At 46.3% G+C, this 27,865-nt stretch overlaps 1 protein-coding gene across 1 annotated transcript in view; it reads right to left on the bottom strand.

Moving 5' to 3' along the window:
* Window positions 1-27,865, bottom strand: part of CCAR2 (cell cycle and apoptosis regulator 2) — a 59,699-nt gene that overhangs the window by 1,557 nt on the left and 30,277 nt on the right. The window contains exons 11-20 of the mRNA XM_060786933.2: window positions 27,465-27,628; window positions 15,707-15,893; window positions 12,469-12,714; window positions 10,703-10,933; window positions 10,416-10,599; window positions 8,896-8,975; window positions 7,152-7,298; window positions 6,904-7,012; window positions 5,365-5,565; window positions 1,979-2,184 (exon numbers count right to left, since the gene is read on the bottom strand). Of these exons, the coding sequence (XP_060642916.2) occupies window positions 1,979-2,184; window positions 5,365-5,565; window positions 6,904-7,012; window positions 7,152-7,298; window positions 8,896-8,975; window positions 10,416-10,599; window positions 10,703-10,933; window positions 12,469-12,714; window positions 15,707-15,893; window positions 27,465-27,628 (1,755 nt within the window). The remainder of the gene's footprint in view (window positions 1-1,978; window positions 2,185-5,364; window positions 5,566-6,903; window positions 7,013-7,151; window positions 7,299-8,895; window positions 8,976-10,415; window positions 10,600-10,702; window positions 10,934-12,468; window positions 12,715-15,706; window positions 15,894-27,464; window positions 27,629-27,865) is intronic.

The following is a 27,865-nucleotide window of genomic DNA, read 5'->3' on the forward strand; positions in this document are numbered from 1 at the left end:
CAGGCAGGAAGCAGCCAAGGCTTGGAGCTGCAAGGCTATTCAATGCTAATCAAGGTGACCAATTGCAGCATTCACACTTGCCTCAAACAGACGAGTTTTTTCTACCACCCTGGACATTATTCTACAGATATATAATGATAATAAATAAATAAATAAATAAATAAATAAATAAATAAAGCTTTATTTATACCCCACCACCATCTCCCCAAAGGGACTCAGGGTGGCTTACGTGAGGCCAAGCCTAGCAAGACAGTAAAACAATATAACACAAGAACACAACAGAAAATAAGAAAATAAAATAAAATACAAAAGCCAATATAAATAAACAGAAGAAACAATATAAAGTCAGAACATTAAAACACAGAAAATGGATCAGAAAGGGCAGGGCCAATTGCAAAAGAATAAAATCTAAAACACTGGGCGAGAGAGCAATGTAATGTGTCGGGAGAGGGGATCCGGGGGATAAGCTAGGGTTTAATTGCACTCACAGGGAAAATAAAGTGCTTCTGGGGGCATTTTCTGCAGGGTTTGGCCAGGGATTATTGTACATGCAATCACTGAATATAAACATCACTTGTGTAGTTTCCAATAGACGCCACAATCTCTGAAGTTGCCTGCTTATGGAACATAGCCATACAGCCCAGACAACTCACAGCAACCCAAATCTCACTACCATAGATGTAGGCAAAACATCAGGAGAGAATGCTTCTGGAACATGGCCATAGAGCCAAGAAAACTCACAGAAACCCACAAAGGATTCAGATTTAGCAGTTGATCTCACAGCATGAAATCACAATTAGAGAAGGATAACGGCCTCACGGGATGGGATTTCTCGCATGACGTCTCCCCTTTCTAGCCACTTTCCTGGCGGAAGACAGTCTGGGAAGTGTTTCATTGACCACCACAATCTGTTAATGGTCTCCTCTGCTAAAAAGGAACGCCTTCCAATGATTTCCCTCAACCCAGAGGATGGCTCCAAGTGGCAAGTCTTGCTGATATCCCGCTGTAATTGCCATTTGCCTGCCTTAGTCATGCTCACAGCAGATCTGGTGAAACAGTGGACCAAGGAGCCCCCTTGGGCCAGCAGGACTGCTGACCAAAAGGTCGGCGGTTCGAATCTGGAGAGCGGAGTGAGCTCCCTCTGTCAGCTCCAGCTCCCCACGCAGGGGACATGAGAGAAGCCTCCCACAAGGATGGTATAACATCAAAACCTCAGGGCATCCCCCTGGGCAACGTCCTTGCAGATGGCCAATTTTCTCACAAAAGAAGCGACTTGCCATTTCCTTCTTTCCACAATCCAAAAAAGACAGTTCTAAAGTTTCTCCTGACACAAAAAAGTGTAACAAACACACATGTGGACAATTTCAACAGAAAGGAGGAAACCCTGGAAATGAACAAAATCTGGCTACCAGTATTAAAAAAAACTCTAAAATTGCAACAGCCCAACAACAGAGAGGAAGCAGGTAGGGACATCTAATTACCTCTCAACAAAAGTTTGCTCCAGGCACAGTCAGCCCATTGTATGCTAATCAAGGTGGTCAGTTGAAACATTCACACCTAGCTCCAGCAGAAAAGAGTCCTTTGACCCACCCCGGACATTCCACAGATATATAAACCCATTTTCCCTAGTTCCAACAGACCTCACTCCCTCTGAGGATGCTTGCCATAGATGCAGGCGAAACGCCAGGAGAGAATGCCTCTAGAACATGGCCATACAGCCCGAAAAAACCTACAACAACCCAAACACACATTTTGTCTCCATCCAGTCCCATGGATCATAACATTCTTCTAACAGGGAACATGAAAATGCCCCCCTTTCCTAGAATAGCAAAATATCAGAGCATGGCAATAAATGGCCACACCACTGCAGACCTGCTTAATAGTATCAGCATTCTTAGTTTACCAAGCCATGTGAGAATCTGCTTGAAAAACCATCCTGATGACACCAGACAGAAGCGGGGCTCCTCCCTCGGAATACCTTCTCAATGATCTTCTGGATTTCCAGCTGCAGAGGAGCCAGACGCTTCTTGTTCTCTTGCAGCAACCTCTGGAAATTGTTTCTTTGCCTCTCGGTCCCTTTCGACTGCTCCTCCATCTCGGCCAGGCGCTTCTGAAGCTCTTGCACTTCCAAGGTGAGCGACTTGTTGGAGGCCTCCGAGGAGGAGAAACGAAGCTGGGTCTCTTCTGAAAGGGGAGAGAGGAGAACACAATCAGCCTCAAATAGTTGTTTATTCCTTTATTTACTTCACTTTGATCCCGCCCGTTTCAGCCCAAACGCGACTCATGGCAACCATTAGAGGCCATCTATAAATGCATGCATTGGTTAAAAGCAAATAAATCACATCGTAACACATGTAAAAACCATAAAAGCAATTAAAAAATAGTAAAAATCATAAAACTATTATAAAACAATGTCTTCCTGTTCCATTCCTCATCCGCTTACAGCAACGTTTCTCAGCCTGCGGGTCAGGACCCCTGGAGGGGTCACGAGGGGGTGTCAGAGGGGTCGCCAAAGACCATCAAAACATAGTATTTTCCATTTGTCATGGGGATTCTGTGTGGGAATTTTGGCCCAATTCTATCATTGGTGGGGTTCAGAATGCACTTTGATTGTAGGTGAACTATTAATCCCAGCATCTGCAACTCCCAAATGTCAAGGTTTACTTTCCCCCCGAACTCCACCAGTGTTTGCTTTTGAGTATTGAGTATTCTTGCCAAGTTTGGTCCAGATCCATCATTGTTTGTGTCCACAGTGTTCTCTGGATGTAGGTGAACTACAACTCCCAAACTCAACATCAACGCCCCGCAAACCCTTCCAGTATTTTCTGTTGGTCATGGGTGTCCTGTGCGCCAAGTTTGGTTCAATTCCATCATTGGTGGAGTTCAGAATACTCTCTGATTGTGGGTGAACTATAAATCCCAGCAACCACAACTCCCAAATGCCAAGGTCTATTTTCCCCAAACTCCACCAGTGTTCACATTTGGGCATATTGAGTATTCACTCTTTTCTGAAAGGTCAGGAGGGAGGGGGCTGATCTAATATCCCTGGGAAGGGAGTTCCACAGCCGAGGGCCACCACTGAGAAGGCCCTGTCTCTCGTCCCCGCCAAACGCGCCTGTGAGGCAGGCAGGATCGAGAGCAGGGCTTCCCCAGATGATCTTAACTTCCTAGCAGGTTCATAGGGAGAGATGCGTTTTGGATAGATAAGCTGGGCCGGAACCGTTCAGGGCAGGCATCCTCAAACTGCGGCCCTCCAGCTATTTGGGTCTCCAACTCCCAGAATTCCTGGCCAATGAACAAGCTGGCAAGGGCTTCTGGGAGTTGGAGGCCAAAACAGCTGGAGGGCCACAATTTGAGGATACCTGGTTTATAGGGTTGAATTGTGCCCAGTAGCAGACTGGCCACCAGTGGCTCAACAGAGGAGTTGTGTGCTCCCTGAGGCACCCAGGCAGTGCAAACGCCCAGCCAAGCCACGGAGGAGCGCCCATGGCCTTGAACCCAAGCAGCTGGAGAGGAGTCAGAAACAAGAGCCAGTAATCAAAGTCAACAACAACACAGGCCCATGGTGGGAACAATGTGGGAGAAGAGGCCGTTGTTATATCTATCTATAATACGTTATATCATACCAACTGCTGCTCTGAGATCAAAATGAAGAGAGGGGACAGGAAGGCAGTTCCATCTTTATTATTATTATTATTATTATTATTATTATTATTATTATTATTAAACTTTATTTGTACCCTGCTCGCATCTCCCGAAGGACTCGATGCGGCTTACACAGGCCAAGGCCTCAACACAACAACAGCATAACAACAACAATACAATTCAAAGCAAATCAAAAACATAAAGCAATAACAACAAAACATTACACCATAACACAATAAAAACCAGGGCCAGGCCAGTGATGGGTACAGGTTAAAAAGTGCTGGGTGTGACAGGTAGTATGTTGGATTTCTGGGCAAGTGCAGAGAGTCTTAAACTCTAGTAAAGTGCTTCTGGGACATAGTGCTGGAGGTTCCTATTCTGGGAAGGCACATCGGAATAACCAAGTCTTCAAGTTCTTCCTAAAGACTGCCAACGTGGGGGCTAATCTAATGTCTTTGGGGAGGGTGTTTCAAAGTCGGGGGCAACCACAGAGAAGGCCCTGTCCCTCGTCCCCACCAAATGCGCCTGCAACGCAGGTGGGATCGCGAGCAGGGCCTCTCCGGATGAACGAAGGGAGCGCATGGGTTCATAGACGGAGATGCGGTCACGCAGGTAGGATGGTCCCAAACCGTTTAGGGCTTTGTAGGTAAACACCTGCACCTTGAATTGGGATAGGAAGGTAAACGGCAGCCAGTGGAGCTCCTTGAACAGGAGGGTTGACCTCTCCCTGTAAGGAGCCCCAGTTAACATTCTGGCCGCCGCTCGTTGAACCAGTTGGAATTCCCGAGCCGTTTTCAAGGGCAGCCCCACGTAGAGCGCATTACAGTAATCCAATCTAGAGGTGACCAAGGCATGGACCACCCCGGCCAGATCAGCCTTTGCGAGGTACGGTCGCAGTTGGCGCACAAGTCTCAGTTGTGCAAAAGCCCTCCCGGCCACCGCCGACGCCTGAGCCTCAAGCGTAAGTGATGAATCCAAGAGGACTCCCAAACTGCAGACCTGTGGCTTCAGGGGGAGTGCAACCCCGTCCAACACAGGATGCCTACAGTCATCAGTTGGGAGCCCCCCCACAGCACCAACTGCTGCTGTGAGATCAATCAAGAGAGGACCAGGAAGGCAGTTCCATCTTGTCTCCTGCACTGTGCTTATCATATAATACAGGGTTAGTCAAAATGAATAGGCCAATAAGAATGCAGTAAACATTCTTATTGGCCTATTCATTTTGACTAACCCTGTATAATATAATGTAATGTAATGTAATGTAATGTAATGCAATGCAATGCAATGCAATGCAATGCAATGCAATGCAATGCAATGCAATGCAATGCAATGTAATAATAATAATAATAATAATAATAATCCTTTATGTATACTCCGCTAACATCTCCCGAAGGACTCGGTGCAGCTTACAAGAGGCCCAGGCCCAACACATCAATAAAACAACAGCATAACAAATACAACAATAAATAAACTCAAAAACAAAACAATAAGCATTACAAGACTAGCAGTAAACATTAGACAATAACACCACGATGCATTTAAAACTAAGGCCGGGCCAAATGTAATGATTAAAAATTTTAAAAATGCTGGACATGACAGGTGAAATGGATAGGTTTTTGGAGACAACTGTTGCTCCAGTTGGCTTTGAAATCATCTCCAGGGACTCAAAACATTCTACTACGTTGGTGCACGTTGTTGGGGCAAATATGCGCAGCTCACCCAGTTTGAGTTCCAGTGTGTGGATTTTGGTCTCCAGGTAGAGGCGGCTGCTTTCCGTCTGCTCGGCCTTCTCTAGCAGTTTGCCCACGTTGAGGACGGCGCCGTTGTGCACGACCAGGTCGCCAGACTGAGATCCTGAGACGGATTTGGTCGGAGCGGCGGTTGCAGAAGAGGAAGGAGGAGGCAGCAGCGGGAGGTTCCCTGCAAGGAGGAGGCAACCGGTGCTCCAGTTGGCTTTGAAACACTGAGACTGGGAATAGGGAAAGTGTCCCTCTTTCATACTGTCCTGATTTTAGAGATTTTAAAAATACCACTGAAATCCACAAGAAGCATGCGGTCGATTTCAACAGAAAGGAGGAAACCATGTAAATGACCAAAATCTGGTGACCAGTGTTTTAAAAAACTCTAAAATTAGGACAGCAAATCAAGAACAACACTTTGAAAACAGGAATTCCAAACATGAAACAATCAGGGCGAGCTAACACCTCCCAACAGAGGATTCCCCCAGGCAGGAAGCAGCCAGGCCTTGAAGCTGCAAGGCTTTGCAATGCTAACCAAGGTGATTAATTGCAACATTCACACTTGCCTCCAGCAGACAAGAGTTCTTTCTCCCACCCGGGACCTCCCACAGATATATAAACCCCACTTGCTTAATTTCCAACATAGTTCACAACCTCTGAGGATGCCTGCCACAAATGTGGGCGAAATGCCAGGTCATTCTGGAAAAATGGCCATACAGCCCAGAAAACTCACAGCAACCCAAAGCTTTTGATTTTTTAAAGATTGGACTCTGCATGTTTGCCTCCTATGCTCTGAATTCTTTACAGCCACATCACACGGCAATTCACGCTCTGCTCACTAATGGGATGAATGCTCAACTGTTGTATCCTGTTTGTTTTTGGATGCTCTGCTAATTTTAGGGTAGGTAAAGTTGAGTTCAGTCGTGTCTGACTCTGGGGGTTGGTGCTCCTCTCCGTTTCCAATCCAAAGAGCCGGAGTTGTCCGTAGAGGCCTCCAAGGTCATGTGGCCAGCATCATGGTGCACCATCACCTTACCACTGAAGCAGTACCAATTGATCTCATGTTTGCATGTTTTCGAACTGCTAGGTTGGCAGGAGCTGGGCCTAACAGCAAGAGTTTATCTTGCTCCACAGGTTTGAATTGCTGACCTTTTGGTCAGGCAGTTCGGCAGCTCAGTGGTTTAAGCTGCTGTGCCCCCAATTTTCGAGCAGCTTTCCCTAACAGGAGTGTCATATCCCACTCTTTCCTGCCCCGCAAAGAGCTCTAATGCCCTCAAACAAAACCGACTTCTCAAAATAGGTGCAATGGGTACAAACTGCTCTGAGTCTCACCAGAGGACCCAAGCTCTTCTTGTTACAACAGCTAGTGAACAGACAAAGGCATATAGGAAAGGAAAAGGAGCCCTGGAACTCTAGCAGGAGTGGAAGCATGCACAACTCAAAATGGAAGAAAAGAGAGAGGAGCCAGACCATGCCATCCATAAAGCACTCCCCCCCCCCCCGCCCTTTTCGTACCCACCTAAAGGCTCCTCGTTGGGGCCTGACTCGGCCCCTTCTTGCCGGCTGTAGCGGAGGCTGCGGTAACGGCACACGAACTGCGTCGCCACTCGGTTCACCATGCGCTTCACCTGTCCCCAGACGAGACACCCCCCCTCCATCAGTGGCAAACAAATCCTAGTGCGCTCCGTGCCCACAGAAAATGCCCCAAAGACTTCAAATAATAATAATAATAATAATAATAATATAATCTATTGGGCCGACACTCACCTGCTCTTTGCAGAGGTGCAGACCCAAGGTGAGAAGGATCTTCTCTATATCCTTCCGATGCAGGTAACCGCAGCCGTTCAGGTCAAAATAAACGAAGGCAAGGAGGGCATCCAGCGGTAACACGGCGCTTGGGTCCAGCCCTCTGGACTTGGGGAGGGAGGATAAAAAGGGGGAAAGAAAGAGGGCTGCTCAAATTGCCAAGGCACTCCCTCTCTTCCACCCACAGGCTACCTCGTTCCCTTCTGCTGTTGGCGACACGGATGCGCACATCCCGAAGGGCAGACAATAAGAACTCTGAACATGTAGGAACACCCAAACTGGAGACGCCTGATCCCCAGGTTCCATGTTGTGCCCTCATGTCTCACCAACTTCCCATCTATTCAGCAGAATCTCTCAGGACCCCTCAGCAAGGTTTCATAGGAAGAGCTTGCTTATTTATTTACTCAAAGCCGTTTCCAACATATTCACGGCAAAATTCAATGTCTAACATACATACGAAAAACCAAACATGAAACAACAACAACATATAACTACTGGATCAATTACATCATAAAAACGTAGTAACACTTAGACATTAAAACGTGAGGTTAAAAACATATTAGGATAAACATTAAAATCACATAAATCCAAAAATCATAATCCAAGGCCATTCCAATATCAAATCTCAATTGCGCATAATCCCTGTTCGTTCCTTGTATTGCTTGGTCCCACAGCCATGTTTTCACTTTTTTCCTGAAGGCCAAAAGGGAGGGTTGCTGATCTAATTGCATTGGGAGTTCCATAGACGAAGAGCCACCACTGAGAAGGCCCTGTCTCTCAGCCCCACCAATCGCACCTGCGAAGGAGGTGGGACTGAGAGAAGGGCTTCCCTGGATGATCTTAGCCTCCGAGATGGTTCACAGAGGGATATACGTTCGGACAGGTAAGCTGGGCCGGAACCGCCATTCAGGGCTTTATAGCCTGAAGCCAGCACAGCCGCAGACTGGCAGCCAGTGGAACTACTATGTAACATAAATAAATAGGAGCTGATGTTCACACTAGGTATTAAGAAGGATCAGATTGCAGAGTTCAGCTCCCTTAATGAAGAAGATCCAAAGAAGAAGCCTCCATCACACTCTGGGGCAGAGAGTTCCACTGCTGAACAGCTCTTCTCACAATCAGGAAGTTCTTCCTCATGTCAAGTGGAATCTCCTTTCTTTCCTGTAGTTTGAAGCCATTGCTCCACTTCCTAGTCTCCAGGGCAGCAGAAAAGAAAGGTTGCTTACCAGTAACCATGTTTCTTCGAGTGGTCAACTGTGAAATTTACACAGGTGGTATTTCCCGGCGTCCATAGGTGTGGATTTCATAGTGACCACACGTGTGGATTACACAGTGACCATGCTAAAGAAAGTAAGTTTGCTTACCTGTAACCATCTTTCTTCCAATGGCCAACTGTGAAATTCACACCTGTGGGCGCAGGGAAATAGCACAGGTGTGGATTTTACAGTAACCATGCTGAAGAAACAAGCCCTCATCATGTCTCCTGGTTGATACTGTCTGGTTGATACTGACACGATAAATAAATCATGTTTCCTCTCAGCCTTCTCTTCTGCCCAGCTCTTTAAACCGCTCCTCATAGGGCTTGTTCTCCAGGCATTTAAACAGCCTAACAGAAATAAATACTCAACAAGCGTTGAGGGCTGCCAACACTAAAAGACTGAAATGGACCATAAACAAACAAATCCAAGAATCCAAAGTCACTAACCACATCGTGAAGTGAGGAGAACTCCATTTCGGACTGATTGGATGCGACCGATCTCACTTCGGCATCTTCCAGTTTGACACCTGTGGGCAAGGAAGGCAGCACACGCTACGTGAAAGGCCAGCCTGCAAACAGTTAACGAAGCAGCGCAGAAATGGGCAATGGAGAGCCAACCCAAACATGGATGCAACCCCTGGCCTGGCAAGGGCTCGAGGAATCCATGGCGCTTAAGGAGCAGGGGCACTGGCTTGGGAGCAGAGTGGGCCTGAGTGGGCTCTTCTGCTCCCAGAGTAGGTCTCTTGGCAGAAATAAGCCCAGCTTCCCTCTTTGTCAATACTGCTGGCTCCATCAGCAAGTTCCTGAGCTGAGAACGGCAGCCTCTCACCACCAGCTCCAGAGACGCCGTCCATCTGGCCCGGGAGAGACGGCGCTGAAGAGCCAGCATTGGAGGATTAGCCAGCGGCTCATGGCCCCCGCCAAGATATCATGTGGCGGTTGGGGCTCAATCAAGAGAGAGGGCCATGCTTCTAGCAAAGTCAGGCGTGGGGAACCATTTCCCTGCCCCAGAGGAGGAGCTACCACCGGTTACGTCGAGGCAGAAAGGCTCCAGCCCCCTCAGAAGGCTCCAGTGTGCTGTTGCCCCCACACAGGCATCCATGAGTCTTAGCCCTCTTGGCCTTTTACTTTCGCGCCAAAGGCGCTTGGGAGCCCGCGGCCATTATTGGTAAGTCCTTCCCCCCCGGAGGGAGTAGCGGCGCCCACTCAAACAAGGCCACCTTCAAGCAGGAAAACCAATTTTTCCTCAATATTGGCGTAAACGCCATACATAGAACACGATTGGGACAAATGTCCCTCCCCCAAGAAAAGAAGACAAGGCGAGTCGCCATCATTGTCTGAATAATCAGCTGAGCATGAAGCACGGCGTGTAAATGCAGAATTAGCTGCCATAAACACCAAGGAGACAATCCGAATCCAGTCAATCTAATCAGGGAGGCCAATTAAGCTAGTCACAGAAGTGAAGGTTCTTTGCTGCTGCCAAAGTGGCGGATCAAAAGAACTGAGGCGGTGGCCCGCCCACCTGCTACTGATACTCACAAGGGGAGAGTGGGCGGGGCCAACCACCAAAGTTTACAAATCTATCGAGATCAGTGGTTCTCAACCTGGGGTCCCCCAGATGTTTTTGGCCTCCAACTCCCAGAAATCCTAACAGCTGGTAAACTAGCTGGGATTTCTGGGAGTTGTAGGCCAAAAACATCTGGGGACCCCAGGTTAAGAACCACTGATCTAGAAGGTTCCGAAGCTGTCTGCTCAGGCGCAGAAACTACCATATGTGCGATTCACAGTTGACCACAATGGGAAAACAGCTTTGGCATGTCTGAGAACAGAAAGTAGCAGGGAAAGGAACCCAGAAACCCTGACTTTCCCAATTTGGATTTAGCTGCCGTTAAGTAAAGCCTCTCTGTGCATCGCATCTCCTCCCCACAACTCCCCACAACTCTGGCTGCATTCCCCAGAGCACCAACCGAAATCCTCCTCCTCGTCTTCTCTGAGCAGCAGCAGGTCATCCTCGAGGCTCAGTTCACAGAGGTCCTCGGTGGAATCCTTGGGCTCCGATTTCGCCTTCCCGCCAGCTTTCTCCTCCTTGGCCACATTCGGCCCGTCCTGACCCACCGGCTTCTTCTCAGCATCCGCAGCCTCCTCCTCTTTCTATGGGAGTGAAAACCATGTCAGTAGGAGCATGCGCAGGCCATGCAATCTAGAAGAGGACGGAGGCCAGGTGGCCACGCTCATGTCCAGGAAGGAGAGTCACCTGAGCTTCCTTCTGGTCGCTCTCTGCTGCTTCCTCGGACTCGGGTTTCTCCAGAGGGTCTTCTCTGGCTTCGCTTTCTCCTTCCTTCTCGGCCTCCGCCGCTTTCTCGGCCTCGGGATTCTTGGCCTCCAGTGGCTCCTCCTTCTCCGGCAGGGCTACCAACGCACGGTAGAGCTTGTAGCCAAAATCCCGTTGCAGCATCTCCTGGAAGAACTCGGCCACCACGGCCACCTCAGGGCGGAGAGGGGACACAAAGGGACAAGTGACCAAAAGGTAAGGAAAGATGCCCACGTCACTTGCAAAACGACATGCCAGAAGCACAGAGTGCTCACATCTAACACATTACAACCTTCCTAAGGGCAAAAACCACAATGATGGGGCCATCTCCATACAGCCTCCTCTATGCTATGCTGGGACTCCCCTGCCCAATGCAAACTCATTCCTCTTGCCTGTATTTTAATTAGCGGCTGCTTCACCTCCATCAGCGTTTCTTAACCTGGGAGGGTCAGGACCCCTGGGGGGAGGGCGTCATGAGAGGTTTCAGGAGGGACACCAAAGACATTCAGGTGCAGAAACTACCATATGTGCAATTCACAGTTGACCACGATGAGAAAACATACATTTCTGATGCTCTTAGGAACCCCCTTCACAGAGAAGGCTGAAGATCTCTCCGCCTGTCCTTCTCTTTCTTTTCGGAAACAGCCAGCAAATCCTCCCACCAAAAGCCCTCCTCCACTGTGATTGGCTGGCCTCTTAGCCAAGGGGAGGGCTCTTTCTGAGACTCCAAGTGGGAAAGGAAGAGCAAGTGTGCTCAGCACATGGCAGCGTGGCGCGCATGTGCAGGTGTGGGAGAGTGTGTGTGGTTGGAGGGAGGCTTGCACCAGCGAGTCCCTTCAAGGCATGGGGATTCTCTGTGGGAAATTTGGCTCAATTCTATCAGTGGTGGTGTTCAGAATGCTCTTTGATTGTAGGTGAACTATAACTCCCAGCAATTATAACTCCCAAATGTTAAGGTCTATTTTCTCCAAACTCCACTGTTTTTCACAATTGGGCATATTGAGTATCGGTGCCAAGTTTGGTCCAGATCCATCGTTTGAGTCCCCATTGCCCTCTGGATGAAGGTGAACTACAACTCCCAAACTCAAGGTCAATGCCCACCAAACCCTTCTGATATTTTCTGTTGGTCATGGGAGTTCTGTGTGCCAAGTTTGGTTCAATTCCATCGTTGGCGGAGTTCAGAACGCCCTTTGATTGTAGGTGAACTAGAAATCCCAGCAGTTACAACTCCCAAATGACAAAATCAATCCCCCCAACCTGACCTGTATTCAAATTTGGGCGTATCGGGTATTTGTGCCCAATGTGGTCCAGTGAATAAAAATATATCCTGCATATTGGATATTTACATGACAACTCATAACAGGAGCAAAATCAGTTGTGAAGCAGCAACGAAAATAATGTGATGGTTGGGGGCCACCACCACAGGAGGAATTATTGATTTATTTAAAACTTTTATATCCCGATATAAACTGTATTCAGGGGTCGCGGCATTAGGAAGGTTGAGAGCCCCTGACCTAAACTCTCCTAAACTAATTCAGGTAATTTCCACTTATTTTATGAAACTCCCACAGTAAAGATAACTCTTCTGAGACCGTTAAGAAGGCAGTAAGCCATCTCTCAGTTACTTGAAAGTTAGAAAGAGCGAAGGGGGCAGGAAAAGGGGAAAGAAGAGGTGCACCTTGGAAGTCTACCAGACCGAGGCGGCCTACCTCGAAGGAGAGCTTCTCCCGCTGCCTCCTGTACTCCAGCAAGGTGCAAAGGGAGAGGTTGGCGCAGCTGGGCTGGCCCCCCGGCAGTGCTGGCTGTGGGGTTGCAATGATGGCAGGCTCGAGGGGAGGGGAGGAGGCGCTCTCAACACCTGGCTCCGGAGCAGGTTCCGCTGCCTCTGCTTCCTGTTCACTGGTTTCCATCTCCTGCTCGAGACCAGTTTCAGAAGACCGCTCAGCCTCTTCTTCCTAGGAAGGAACATAACCACTTCAGCACGCACCAAGAGAAGCAGAGTAAGTCAGGGCGGTGCAGCGGTTTGGGCGCTGGATCATAGAATCACAGAGTTGGAAGAGACATCTCCTGGGCCATCATCCAGTCCAACCCCACTCTGCCGAGAAGCAGGAATATTGCATTCAAAGCACCCCCGACAGATGGCCATCTAGCCTCCAAAGAAGGAGCCTCCACCACACTCCGGGACAGAGAGTTCCACTGCTGAACAACTCTCACATAGAATCCTAGAGTTGGAAGAGACCTCCTGGGCCATCATCCAGTCCAACCCCACTCTGCCGAGAAGCAGGAATATTGCATTCAAAGCACCCCCGACAGATGGACATCCAGCCTCTGTTTCAAAGCTTCCAAAGAAGGAGCCTCCACCACACTCCAGGGCAGAGAGTTCCACTGCTGAACAGCTCTCACAGTCAGGAAGTCCTTCCTCATGTTCAGATGGAATCTCCTCTCTTGTAGTTTGAAGCCATTGTTCCATTGCGTCCTAGTCTCCAGGGAAGCAGAAAGGAAGCTTGCTCCCTCCTCTTCCCTGTGGCTTCCTCTCACGTATTTATACGTGGCTATCATATCTCCTCTCAGCCTTCTCTTCTTCAGGCTAAACATGCCCAGCTCCTTAAGCCGCTCCTCATAGGGCTTGTTCTCCAGACCCTTGATCATTTGAGTCGCCCTCCTTTGGACACATTCCAGCTTGTCAATATCTCTCTTGAATTGTGGTGCCCAGAATTGGACACAATATTCCAGGTGTGGTCTAACCAAAGCAGAATAGAGGGGTAGCATTACTTCCTTAGATCTAGACACTAGGCTCCTATTGATGCCTGAGGCCAAAATCCCATTGGCTTTTTTTGCCGCCACATCACATTCCTGGCTCATGTTTAACTTGTTGTCCACGAGGACTCCAAGATCTTTTTCACACGTACTGCTCTCGAGCCAGGCATCGTCCCCCATTCTGTCTCTTTGCATTTCGTTTTTCCTGCCAAAGTGGACTGCAACCCTAGACCACAGTTTGAATCCCGGCTCAGCCATGGAAACCCACTGGGTGACTTCCTGTAAGTCATACTCTCTCAACCTCAGAGGTCAGCAAGGGCAACCCTCCTCGAATAAACCATGCCAAGGAAACACAACAACAATCTCCTTGGTGTTACCACAAATAACAACTTGAAAATACACAACAACAAGAGAAGCCATCTCTACCTGAGAAGAAGGACATGTCAGAAATATTAAAAATTAACTCCATTTTTAATTACAAAAATATGAGTCAAGCAGTAGAAGTGATAAACTGATAAAATGACGCTGCAAAAGCTGCAGTTCAATATAAGCAGGTGTGCCTGTAGCTTAGCAGCCCTGAGAGTGAGAGAGGCCTCTCTATGAGAAGTTTCTCTGTGGGTGAGTAGACCTCAGTATGAGAAGGCCTCAGTGTGAGGAGGAATGGAGTGAGAAGCTTCGGTGACAGAAGCCCTAGATTGAAGGCCATGATTTGTGAAGCTCCAGTGTGAAGGCTGCTGTGCGTAAAACTACGGTGTGAAGCTCCTGTGTAAATTTGGTGTGAATGGAGCCTCTGTGAGAGCAAAGCTAGAAGCTGTTTATCTGCATGAGAAAGAAGCCCAGCGTGGAAGCAAAGAAGGAAGTATAAAGAACTGTATTTGTGTTATGGAAACCTTGTTCTTGTAAATAGTGTAACCAGATTATTTTACTACAGAGAAAAGCCTCCTATGGAAGAGACAAGATTGGTCTGTGTGTTTTTGTTCTTTTCATTACTTTTGGATACTGCTGCTAAGTTATTCTGCTGTGCATTTATGCGGAAGGTCTTTTGTTATTAAGCCCACTCACCCAACAGTACATACTCATAAAGGGAACGGTTTCCCCTTGACGTTAAGTCTAGTAGTGTCTGACTCTAGGGGGTGGTGTTCATCTCCATTTCTAACCCGAAGAGCTGGCGTTGTCACTAGAGGTTATGTGCCTCCTAGGTTATGTGGCCAGCATGACTGCATGGAGCGTCATTTACTTCCTGCCTGAGCGGTGCCTATTGATCTACTCACATTTGCATGTTTTCAAACTGCTAGGCTGGCGGAAACTGGGCCTAACAACTCTTTACCTGGAACTCTTTACCTGGGGAGATCAGGAAAGCCCCTTCACTGGAAACATTTAAAAAGGACCTCAAAACCTGGCTTTTCCGCTACGCCTTTAGCGAGTAGGTGCACAGCATGATATTTTATACCCCCTCAACGTTTTCGGCTAATGGAGTTCGTGCCCTCCAAATAGGATGTTCTGTCCCACAACTCTGTGTGTTTTATGAGTTCCATTTAAACTCCCTGCTCCTATTTTATCTCATCAGTCTGTTAATTGTTTATTTATTCGGAATATGTGGCCCGCCCATTGTCATCTCTATCGTGATTGTGTCTATTGGAATGTTTATTTTATTTTTATTTTATTATTACTATTATTTTATTTTATTTATTATTTTAATGTCATTTGGATAATGTTGTTGTTGTCTGTTGTATATGTTTTGATTTTATTGCTGTATTATGCTGTCCGAGCTTGGCCCCATGTAAGCCGCTCCGAGTCCCCATCGGGGAGATGGTGGCGGGGTAGAAATAAAGATTATTATTATTATTATTATTATTAACAGCAGGAGCTCACCCCGTTCCCCGGATTTGAACCGTCGACCTTTCAGTCAGCAAGTTCAGAAGCTCAGCGGTTTAACCCGCTGCACCACTGGGGGGGTCCAACATACTCATAAGCAAAGACTAATGAATCATTTCAATCTTGAAGCGAAGCGGAATAACATTTCCAAGTGATCCACCTACAGTGATGCAATGACCCCAAAAAGCTGGCATAAGACAGAACCAAGTATCCCTTAACTCGACTCATTCTAGGTATTATATAGCAGGTTGCCAGAATCCGCTGAGCCTTCTCTGCTGACCGGAAAGTAGCTTTCCAATTCTCTCCTGCTCTTACCATCCCTGCTGCCTCTTCTTGTGGTGGGGCAGGAGGAGGGGGCGTTTTCTCTGCTTTCTGTTTGCATGAAGCCTCCCATTCCTCCAGAGATGGCATGCAGCTCCAGACATCCGGCAGGAAGACCACGGTCTGCTCCTGATGAGATGGGTTGCCTTCACGCAGGTATCTGAACTCAGCAAACCGGAGCCTGTTGCACAAGGATTGGAGAGAGAATCCGGCAGTGAATGTGGCCCTTCCAAAAGGAGGACTGTTTACATTTTGCAGTTCTAGCATTTAGAAGTGCAAACCCACCAGGGTTCTGCTTGAGTTGAGGAACAGACTATATGAACAGCTATTTTTTCATCTGTTCATAGAATCCTAGAATCCTAAGTAGGAAGAGACCTCCTGGGCCATCATCCAGTCCAACCCCATTCTGCCAAGAAGTAGGAATATTGCATTCAAAGCACCCCTGACAGATGGCCATCCAGCCTCTGTTTCAAAGCTTCCAAAGAAGGAGCCTCCGGGGCAGAGAGTTCCACTGCTGAACGGCTCTCACAGTCAGGAAGTTATTTATTATTATTATTACTGTGCTTGTATACCGCCGTTTCTCAGCCTAAATTGGCGACTCAACGCGGTTTACAACAGTACAACAAACAACAATATTCAGTTTAAAACCATAAAAAACAGCATACACAATACACAATATACAATATCGGTTCTTCTTCGTGTTCAGGTGGAATCTCCTCTCTTGTAGTTTGAAGCCATTGTCCCATTGCATCCTAGTCTCCAAGGAAGCAGAAAACAAGCTTGCTCCCTCCTCCTCCTCCCTGTGGCTTCCTCTCACATATTTATCCATGGCTCTCATCGTATCTCCTCTCAGCCTTCTCTTCTTCAGGGTAAACATACCCAGCTCTTTAAGCCACTCCTCATAGGGCTTGAGGAGTGGCTCAGACCCTTGATAATTTGAGTCGCCCTCTTTCTCTGGACACATTACAGTGTGTCAACATCTCCCTTCAATTGTGGTGCCCAGAATTGGACACAATATTCCAGGTGTGGTCTAACCAAGGCGGAATAGAGCATGGGGAGCATGACTTCCCTGGACCTAGACACTAGGCTCCTATTGATGCAGGTCAAAATCCCATTTTTATAATATATATATTTTTACTAGATTGGATACCCAGCATTGCTTAGCGTAATTTGAAAAAGTCAATTTTTAAATTGTACAAAATACATGAGGTTGCGGGCGAACTACAATTTACATCATGCCAGGTTAACCCCCAAAGACTCCATCAAAAGTTTGTTATGTTGGGCAAGTTTGCTGCAGATGCATCACTGGTGGGGTTCAGTGTGTTCTCTGGCTATAGGGTAAACTACAACTCCCACTATGGTGAGTCAGTTGCCTCAAACCCCTCCAGTAGGTCGAGTAGTCACGGGGGTTCTGTGCGCCAAGTTTGGTTCAGGTCCATCATCAGTGGGTGAAATGCAAATGCCTAAAAAGGTCAGTTCCTCCCAAACCCCTCCAGTAAGCAAATTCCAGCATATCAGGCATGTGTGCCAGGGTTGTGTGCCAAGATCCATTGGTGTTTGGCTTCATAGTACTCTCTGGATGTAGGTGAACTACAACTCCTAAAGGTCAATGCCCACCTAACCCTACCAGTATTTTCTGTTGGTCATGGGAGTTCTGTGTGCCAAGTTTGGCTCAATTCCATCATTGGTGGAGTTCAGAATGCTCTTTGATTTGGAACTATAAATACCAGCAACTACTACTCCCAAATGACAGAATCAATCCCCTCCCCAACCCCACCAGTATTTAAATTTGGGCGTGTTGGGTTATCAAAGTTATCAACCACACATACGGACTGAGTTGGACATGATTTTATCTTGGTGATTTGGCTTATTTGTAATTTTAAGCAATATGTATTTTAACTCATTATTATGATGTTTTTAGATTGTACAATTAGCATTGAATCCTTGCTGCAAGCCGGTCTGAGTCCCTCTACGTATGGAGGTTGCAAAGATCGGGACATAAAAGATTTAAATAAATAAATAAATTGTGCCTTGTTTGTTTGTTTATTTACAATATTTCTATCCCGCCTTTCTCACCCTGGGGGAGACTCAAAGCGGTTTACACATAAATAATGGCAAGATTCAATGCCTTACGTTGGGCACCGATACGATGCCAATACAAACAATTACAATAGTAAAACCACAATTAAAGAAATATATCAACAAGCATTAAAATAATAAAACAGTCTGGTCAGTCGAATTGCCGTTCCAGTCACTGTCCCTCTGAAATGCTAGAGACATCTACTGTCCAAAGGCCTGGTCCCAGAACCATTATTATTATTTTTTTCCTAAAAGCCAGGAGGGAGGGAGCAGATCTTACCTCATTTGGGAGTGTGTTCCATAGGCGGGGGGCCACTGCTGAGAAGGCCCTGTCTCTCATCCCCAGACGCATTTGTGCTGTTGACGGGAGCGAGAGCAGGGCATCCTCAGATGATCTTAGATTATGAGATGGGACATAAAGGTGGATGGGTTCGGACAAGTAAGCTGGACCAGAACTGTATAGATATTTATGGGTCAAAACCAGCACTTAGAATTGGCCTCAGAGATGGACCAAATTTGGTCCAGTGAATGAAAGTACATCTTGCATATCAGATGTTTACGTGATGATTCAAAACAGCAGCAAAATGACAATTATGAAGAAGCAGCAAAAGTAATGTTATGGTTGGGGGCCATCACAACCTGAGGAACTGTGTTAAGGGGTCTCGGCATGAGGAAGGTTGAGAACCACTCTTCAAGAGGATTCTCAACGTATACGGAAACACATTTCTGGCCCTCACATGCGTTAGGAGTCTGGTTATGCATCCTTGGCAAGTTTCCCTGAACATTGTTAGTGTTGGGGTTCAGCCTGATCTGTGTGAACCTGATTCTCTGATAGTATTTCCAACTGAGCAAGCCACTGAGCATGTAGTTTTCCCTGACAATGTGGAAACTGGTGTTGATGCGGGGAAAGCGAAACTGAACAGCCGGATGAAAATGTTTTGGAATCCAGCCGTGATAGCTCTCCACCTGGGTTTTTTAATGAGGGAACAGATAACAAGAGACAGGAGTGATTCACAGTTCCTACGAAGGTCAAATAGATTGCAGGAGAGACAGGCTCAGGCTTCAAAGTCAAGGGGCGTTTCAAGGAATAGTTTCTTTGGTTTAATGGGCCGCCTGCCGGGTGCCTCCTTAGATCAAGCAACGTTTGGGACTGTGGCTGTGCCTTGGCAGAATTCCTGTGTTCCATGGCCGGTAATCCCAGAGGCTTCTAGTTTTCAAGTACATGGTTAGCGAGAGGCTAACAGGTTCCTGGTTCTTGTCTTGTGGTTTTTGGAATTTTGCTCAAGTTCAGAGATTTTCCTGACTGCTGTGTTTCTATGGTGGCCTTTTGACTTTGCATTTAACTTTCTTTTGTAACCAAGTTTTCATCAATAAACAAGGATTGTTTTTCCTACAGTCCAGTGTGGTGGATTTAATCTTATGATCTCGTTTCTTGATCTGGGATGCAACAGTTAGGGCCAACCTAGCTCTATTGGAAAAGGTTTCCTCTCCAGCCAAGATGGCAGGCAGTTGGCCCAAAAGATGGCCAGTCCCAAGCTTGGCCCATCCCCAGTTCCATCTGCGGAAGCGCACAACCAGTGAGCACAAGCCTGGCTCTATACTCATGACCTTTGGGCCTTTGTAAGTCTCACTGCACCAATTTGGCTTCAGCCAGCGCTACAGAACAGAAGGAGCAGGTTTCTCGGGAACACACGCTCCCCAAGTACGGCTCCGTTCCACAAGTGGCGGCGAGCATCAGGGGCCCAGAAGCTCCCCTCTCCCCTCATCTGTTGCTTCCCAAACATGTCACATGTGCTGCCAGGTTTAAGCAAAATAAGACCAGTTTCCATGGTTACCCAGTGCAAGGAGTCTATATATAGCCATGCTGCTACCAACCAAACCCATGTGCTCCAAGTTCCAGCTTGTTTCCTTACTCCAGATTTGCTGGGCTTCTGAATTGATGAAGCCTTTGCGGGCTCCCAGGAAGCCACACAGGCAAAAGCACCCGCTGGAGCTCCAAGGGGCCAGAAACATACAACGCTTGGTTGGAAACAAATCCCCAAAATTCAGCAAGATGCTCATCCTGGGCAGACTGGGCCACTTGGAAACCCATCTCCATGTTCTCAGCATCTTCTCCTCCAGTGATGGACAACCTTTTGACCTTGGGGTGTCAAAATTGGCCAAAAACCTGAGCATATCTTGGGTGGGGTGTCAACTGCGAGAAAAAAACACCCCATAATTTTGCAATATTTATAGTTTAAATTAGAAAAAAATGTATATTCCATGCTGAGTTATGGAGTGAACAAGGCTCAAACGTGCAGATGTTAAATTTGTAGAGCCTTTTACAAATTTAAGGATGGAATTAGATGGGCTCTTATACGGTGTACTTCTCTGTATGCATGTGGCCGCGTGTCATCAAAAATAGCCATGCGCGTCAAATGTCATAGGTTCACCATCACGGTTCTACTCTGTCCACAAGCTCTTCCAATGTAGAGTGAAGACACTTTGACCCCATCTAGAGAGTAGAACTGATGCAGTCTGATACCACTTTAATTGTCATCGCCCACTGCTGTGGGATTGGGGGAGTTGTAGTTTCCCAATTTCCACTTAAATTCTGTAAAGTACTAGCAAGGGAAGGTTTCTAAGCAGCTCTCTCTCCCATTTTCCCCTCTGGATCAGTGAAGAAGCCACTGATATTTCAATCCCTCTCCTTCTTGGGTTCTGACAAATGCCTTTCCAAACATGCCTGGCATGCTTTTCATGAACTTCAAACCCGCTTGCAAACGTGATTCCGGTAGCCAAACACAGCCACCTAGTGGTCAAAATGACTTGATTTCCTTACATGTTTTATGCATTTTGATTGGCCAATAAAAGCATCCCCTCTCCTGTGGACCTTGGATGTTGTTTTATGCTGAGGATTTGGGGGTCTGCACTCATTCATCCAGCTTTTCCCAACATGGCAGGCTATGATTCATGATTTCACCCTGTTTCCCATCTTTTACAAAGTTCTGGAGAGACTTATTTTGCATACAATTATGGAAAAATAGACCCCTGTCTGATCCCACAGCAAGCTGGCTTCAGGAAAGGCAGAAGCTGCACATCGCAAGTGCTGAACCTGACTCAGTACATAGAAGATGGCTTTGAAAGGCAGCAGATCACAGGAGCTGTCTTCAGAGACCTGTCAGCAGCATATAATACTGTAAATCATCACCTTCTCCTGAGAAAAATTTGTAGTATCACAAAGGACTACCACCTCACCCACTTCATAGAAAATCTGCTACAAGACAGGAACTTTTTTGTTGAGTTCCAGGGCCAGAGAAGCAGATGGTGGAAACAGAAGAACATGCTTGCTCCATCAATGTTTAACATTGACACAAATGATCAGCCACTGCCAGAAGGGACAGAGGGTTTCATCTATGCTGACGATAGTGCCATCACCGCTCAAGCAGGGAACTTTGAAAAGTTTGAACGAAAGCCCTCCGAAGCCTTAGATGCTCTGACTGCCTATGACAGGGAAAAACAGCTGATTCCTAATCCTTCTAAGTGTGCTTTTCGCCTTAAGAACAGATAAGCATCCTGAACTCTGAGGATGTCCTGGGAAGGAAAAGGCTGGTGTGAGTGTTTGACTGTACCTAGATCTGGATCAGGCGTAGGCCAGCTTTGGCCCTCCCTCCAGTTGTTTTGGACTTCAACTCCCACAATTGGGAGTTGAAGCCCAAGTTGGGATTTGAGGTCCAGAACCCTCAACTCCCTGGAGGGAGGGCCAAGGTTGGCCCAAGTGATCTATCTTTCAGGGTGTGTTTTAGAGGCAGTCTTCTCATCCTGCTTCGTTCTCCTTTGCTGAAATACCTAGTAGTACACTTTCAGTGGCAGCCAAAGAAAGAGTAAAGCTATAAATGTTTCCTGCTTTCCCTCAATTGTTTCATTTTTTTAAAAAAATAATTAAAATTTCAAAACTGCATCATCATACAGTATATTAATAATAATATGATATTATAATTATATATTTTATATTACATGTAATATTACTAAAAATATCACAATATAATTGTATAGTACAATATAGTGATGTATAGTGCTGATATTGTACTGTACTCATGATATAATATATTGTATGTGTGTGTGTGTGTATGTATGTTCACGCTGTTCCAGTGTGCCTTCCCAGAATAGGAAAGCCCAAAGCACTTTGTCCCAAATGTACTTTACTAGAAATCTAGGATTGTCTGCACGCCCTATCTTCTCCAAAAAATACCTATCCATTTCACCCATTCATGCCCAGTTTTTAAATTTTTTAATCCATTACAACTGGCCCTGACACTGATTTTAAATTCCGTCGTGCTGTTTAATGTCTATTGCTTGAGTTATTTATTGATGTATTGTTGTTGTGTTGTTTATTGATGTATTGGGTCTCGGCCTCTTGTATGCCGCACCAACTCCTTCGGGAGATGGTAAGGGTAAAGGTAGTCCCCTGACATTAAATCCAGTCATGTCTGACTCTAGGGTGTGGTGCTCATCTCCATTTCTAAGCCGAAGAGCCAGCGTTGTCCGTAGACACCTCCAAGGTCATGTGGCCAGCATGACTGCACGGAGCGCCGTTACCTTCCCGCTGGAGTGGTACCTATTGATCTACTCATATTTGCATGTTTTCGAACTGCTAGGTTGGCAGAAGCTAGGGCTGACAGTGGAAGTTCACGCCACTCCCCGGAATTGAACCTGCGACCTTTCGGTCAACAAGCTCAGCAGCTCAGTGCTTTAACCCACTGCGCCACCGGGGGCTCCCTCGGGAGATGGTAGTGGGTTATAAATAAAGGAATATTATTATTATTATTATTATTATTATTATTATTATTATTATTATTTACACACACACACCTTGTAAGCCGCGGCATATAAATGTTGCAAATAAATAAATAAATAAGGAATCTGACTGGAGCATTGCAGCACACCCAAATACCTGGGCGTCGCTCTGGACTGTGCCCTGGCTTACAAGAAGCACTGCTTGACTATCAAGCAAACAGTGGCAGGAAAGGACCAAGGCATTGGCATCTTCAGCCCATCCTCTGATCGATATCACCCAGCATGCAAATAATCAAGGACCTGCTTCCTAAGAGCCGTAGCAAACTACTGGAAGCAAGAGCGAGCTTGTGCTCGGGCTTGCTCCGAAGCCCCGCCTTTTTTTCCCTGAGGCTGCTCTCTCTCTCGCTAGTGTGCCTGTTTTCCCTTGCTAGGGAAGCGATGCGAGTGTACTCTCGCAGTTGGCAGAATTCAACTGTGAGCGTACGCTCGCATCCCTGCCCTCTGCAATGGAAAACAGGCACGCTAGCAAGAGAGAGAGCAGCCTCGGGGGAAAAATAGGCGGGGCTTCGGAGCAAGCTCGAGCGCAAGCTTCCTGTAGTTTGCTGCGGCACGAGCGTATGCTCGCAACGCTGCCCTAGCAAAGGAAAATAGGCGGAGAAAGAGGCGGAGCATCGCTCGTGCTGGCTTAGTTTGCTCTCGCAAAATCCTAGTTTGCTACGGCTCTTAGATCCACAGAGACACTCGCAGGAACACCTCAGCAAAAGTGAGAGTCCAAACACGACAGGCTAAAACTCAGCACCTCGATATTTGACTGAGACAAACTCCCTCCTGGGCATGCAGAAGAGTGGGTGACCTGGAACGCGCTGGACGGGCTGCGCTCTAGCACCACGAGATGCAGAGCTAACCAGAGGCCCTCCAAGTGGCCAGCTTCTGGTCAAAGGACATTTAGCACAATGCCCAGTTCTTTATTTAACTGATTTCAACTGTACCCTCAATTTGCTTCTGACACAGTAAATAAATAACTTTTTTTTTCTTTTTACAAAACTTGAAGAACACCTGCTATGCCACAGATTCCAAAATGTCTATAAACACATCTACATGACTCATAGGTTGGCATGTCACAATTTGGATGGGTGAACCATGAAGCAAGGAAAGGTCTAGAACCAACTTCGAAACCCTGTATTCAGAACCACTCTTAATGGTCCAGACTGGAACTACCAAGCTCTTGTGTTGATTAACCTGTGGAGAGTTTTTATGGAAACTAATGGAGAGAGGCCGGTTTCCCCTTCCAAACTAGGTTATATGAACAAATCCGAACGGATTCTCCCCTATGAAGGTTGTTAAGATCTTCTGGAGGGGCCCTGCTCTCGGTCCCACCACCTTCGCAATTGCATCTGGTGGGGACGAGGGACAGGGCCTTCTCAGTGGTGGCCCCTCGGCTCTGGAACTCTCTCCCATTGGAGAGTAGATCTGCTTCTTCCCTCCTGACTTTCAGAAAGCTGGTAAAATCTTGGCTTTGGAAGATAGCATTTGCAGAATGATGACTGAGTCAATAACAGCTGCCCACACTGGCGGATGGTGATGAATTTGTGATTTTACTCTGACGACCTGCCTTTTGTAATTGTATGATCTGTATTTTAATGTATTTTTGTATTAATGTATTATGATGCTTTTATGTTTACTACATTTGTGTTGAATTTTCTGCTATTAGCCGGCCTGAGTCCCTCTTCAGAGGTCGAGAAGACTGGGTTATAAAAGCTCTAAATAAATAAATAAATAATCCTTGGGAAGAAACTTCTGTGGGAGCTCTTGAGGTAGTTAATAATAATTTATTCATTATTTATGCATTTACTTTTTTTGTATACTGCTCTTCTCAGCCCTTAGGCGACTCAGAGCGGTTAACAACAAACAGCAGCAACAATTCAATGCTAGCATCATACAAACCATGTAAAAACAATTGACACAATAATACACTAAGCAATTAACATCAATAAACATCAATAAACAACTCATTAGCGTCTCATAACTAAAATCATAATCCAAGCTCGTCATCCGTAGTTCCGATTTCCTGTAATTCATTATAATTCATTGCACTGCCTATTCAAACGCCTGTTCAAATAACCAGGTTTTCACTTTCTTCCGAAATGCCATTAATGAGGGAGCCGATCTAATGTTCCTCAGTCAAGGGGCCACCACTGAGAAGGCCCTGTTCCTCATCCCCGCCAACCGTGCCTGAGTTGCAGGCGGGATCGAGAGCAGGGCCTCCCCAGAAGATCTTAAAGTCCTAGTGGGTTCGTAGGCGGAGATGCGTTCGGATAGGTAACTTAGGCCAGAACTGTTCAGGGCTTTATAGGCCAACGCCAGCACTTTGAATTGTGCCCGGTAGCAAATTGGTAGCCAATAATACTTCATTTGTACCCCGTTACCATCTCCCCAAAGGACTCGGTGTGGCTTACATGAGGCCAAGCCCACAGCACATCAATAAAATGAAGGCAGTAAGAAAATAATAAATACAAAACAGTAAAATAAATCTCAAAACAAATATAAACAATAACAATGAACAATAACATACAAGCATGTAAAAACCTATGGCCGGGCCAAATGTAATAATTTAAAATTTAAAAAAATAATGCTGGGCATGAACAAGATAGGGTATAATTAGGATAGGGTTTTCAAAGCAAGATGAGGGCGCGCAGGCAATCCTAAATCAATGTTAAAGTGCATTTTGAGGGGATATTGCTAAGAGTTAAATCTTGGAAGTGGCAGTTGACTTTGAAGGATGGTGACCCTTGCAGCCTTGCTGGACGAATAAGGAAAAAAGAGCAGGAGACGACATTGATGAAAAGAGAATGGTTCTGTGGACGTATCTGTCCAGTGTATCTGTCCAAACGGATCTCCCTCTACGTCCCACCTCAGAGTCTAAGATCTTCTGGGGAGGCCCTGCTCTCGACTCTGCCTCTATCACAAGTGAGATTGGCGGGGACGAGGAGCAGGGCCTTCTCGGTGGTGGCCCCTCACCTGTGGAATTCACTCCCCGGGGAGATCAGATCAGCAACATCCCTCCTTGCCTTTAGGAAAAAATTGAAAACATGGATTTGGGACCAGGCATTCGGACAATTGGGCAAATAAAGAAAGGCCCTTTGACGATGGACAGGAATTGACTAAATGGAATGGAATTATGGAACTCTGAACGCTGAGCATGAGATTAGTTTTACTGATTGTGTCATGTACCGATTATTTTTAACTTGATAATTGTTTTAATTGCTATTTTGTATGTATGTATATCTTGTGTAGGCATCGAATTGTGCCTTTTTGTAAGCCGCCCTGAGTCCCTCCCCCCGGGGGGGGGGGGGGGTTGAGAAGGGCGGGGTAGAAGTACTCGAAATAAATAAATAAATAAATAAATAAATAAATAAATAAATGTTGCCTTCTATTTACTGGCTCTTAAAATATATGGAAGCACCTGCAATGAAGATGCTGTTCTAATGTATATGATCATTTTGGCATTGGGGGGGGGGGGGTAATTAGCCCATAACAGCTGTCCACCCCTATAGTAGTGGAATATGGGAACTGGCATTCAGATAGCAGGCTTCTGATTAAGTTGTCGATCACAGAGCGTGGACTTGACATGCCAACTCATTCAATTAGTACTATTTAAATCAGTGGTTCTCAACCTTCCTAATGCCGCGACCCCTTCATACAGTTCCTCATATGTTGTGTTGACCCCCAACCATAACATTATTTTTGTTGCTCCTTCATATCTGTAATTTTGCTCCTGTTATGAATCCTCATGTAAATATCTGATATACAGGATGTATTTTCATTCACTTGACCACATTTGAATACTGGGATTGATTTTGTCATTTGGGATTTATAGTTCACCTTCAATCAAAGAGCACTTTGGTATCCACCGACAATGGAACTGAACCAAACTTGGCACACAGAACTCCCACGAGCAACAGAAAATACTGGGAGGGTTTGGTGGGCATTGACTTTGAGTTGGGAGTTGTAGTTCACTTACATCCAGAGATGTAGGACTCAAACAATGATGGATCTGGACCAAACTTGGCACAAATACTCAATATGGCCAAATGTGAACACTGGTGGAGTTTGGGAAAAAGAGACCTTGACATTTAGGAATTGTAGTTGCTGGGATTTATAGTTCACCTACAATCAAAGAGCATTCTGAACCCCACCAACAATGAATTAGTGCAATGAATGGTAATGTCATAGGACTGGAACAATGGATGACGAATCTGGATCTTGTTTTTTAGTGATGAGACGCTAGTGAATGGTTATTATAGTAATTGTGTATTAACTGTGTATTAGATTAGGTTGTTAACTGTTTTTACATTGGTGCATTGAATTTTGCTGTTTTCCTGTGTGTTGTGAACCGCTGTGAGTCGCCTCCGGGCTGAGAACAGCGGTATAGAAGCAAAGTAAATAAATAAATAAATAAATAATAAACAATAGAATCGGACCAAACTTCCCACACAGAACCCCCATGACCAACAGAACTTACTGTGTTTTCTGATGGTCTTTGGTGACCCCTCTTGACACCCCCTCAGGACCCCCCTAGGGGTCCCGACCCCCAGGTCGAGAAACACTGATTTAAATGGTTTTTAATCTAATTTCAATGTTGTGACTTACTATGTAACTGTTGCTTATTTGTTGTATATGTGGGGCATTGAATTGTTGCTGGCTGTAAGCTGTCCTGAGTCCCCCTTCGGGGGTAGAGAAGGGCGGGGTAGAAATATTTGAAATCAATAAATAAATAAATAAACTCTGTTTCCTGCACCCCCCCCCCTCCCATAAACCACCTTACAAATAGTGTCTAGAAAAACCTCATATAAATGAAATGGAGACAAACACAGAAAAATTACCATTTACCACTTACCATTTTGTGCAGCCTGTCAGGTCCAAACCAGTCTGAGCCTTCGTGCAACGGATGGCCGTGCGAATGAGGACCTTGGAGTCTGCTGCTGGGTCGGGGCCATCCAGAGAAGGGGACCACTCCCCTCCGATCAGCACCGTTTCGTCCGCTTTCTTTCCCAGCAAGAACTGAGGACAGAACAACAAATGCATGCCTCCTCAGCACACTATCGAGTCACACACTCAGATCGTGGGGTGAATGAAGGAAGAGGCTTGGAATGAAACAGGATATATGTGACCAGCTGTCCCCTGCCACACGTTGCTGTGGCCCAGTCTGTGTATATGTATTTCGTGTGTTTGTAAATATGTATAGATGTGTGTGTATATATTTGTGTATTTGTGTATATGTGTGTATATGTGGTTATG

The sequence above is a fragment of the Anolis sagrei genome, chromosome 7 (genome assembly GCF_037176765.1).
Source record: "Anolis sagrei isolate rAnoSag1 chromosome 7, rAnoSag1.mat, whole genome shotgun sequence".
Taxonomy (NCBI): domain Eukaryota; kingdom Metazoa; phylum Chordata; class Lepidosauria; order Squamata; family Dactyloidae; genus Anolis; species Anolis sagrei.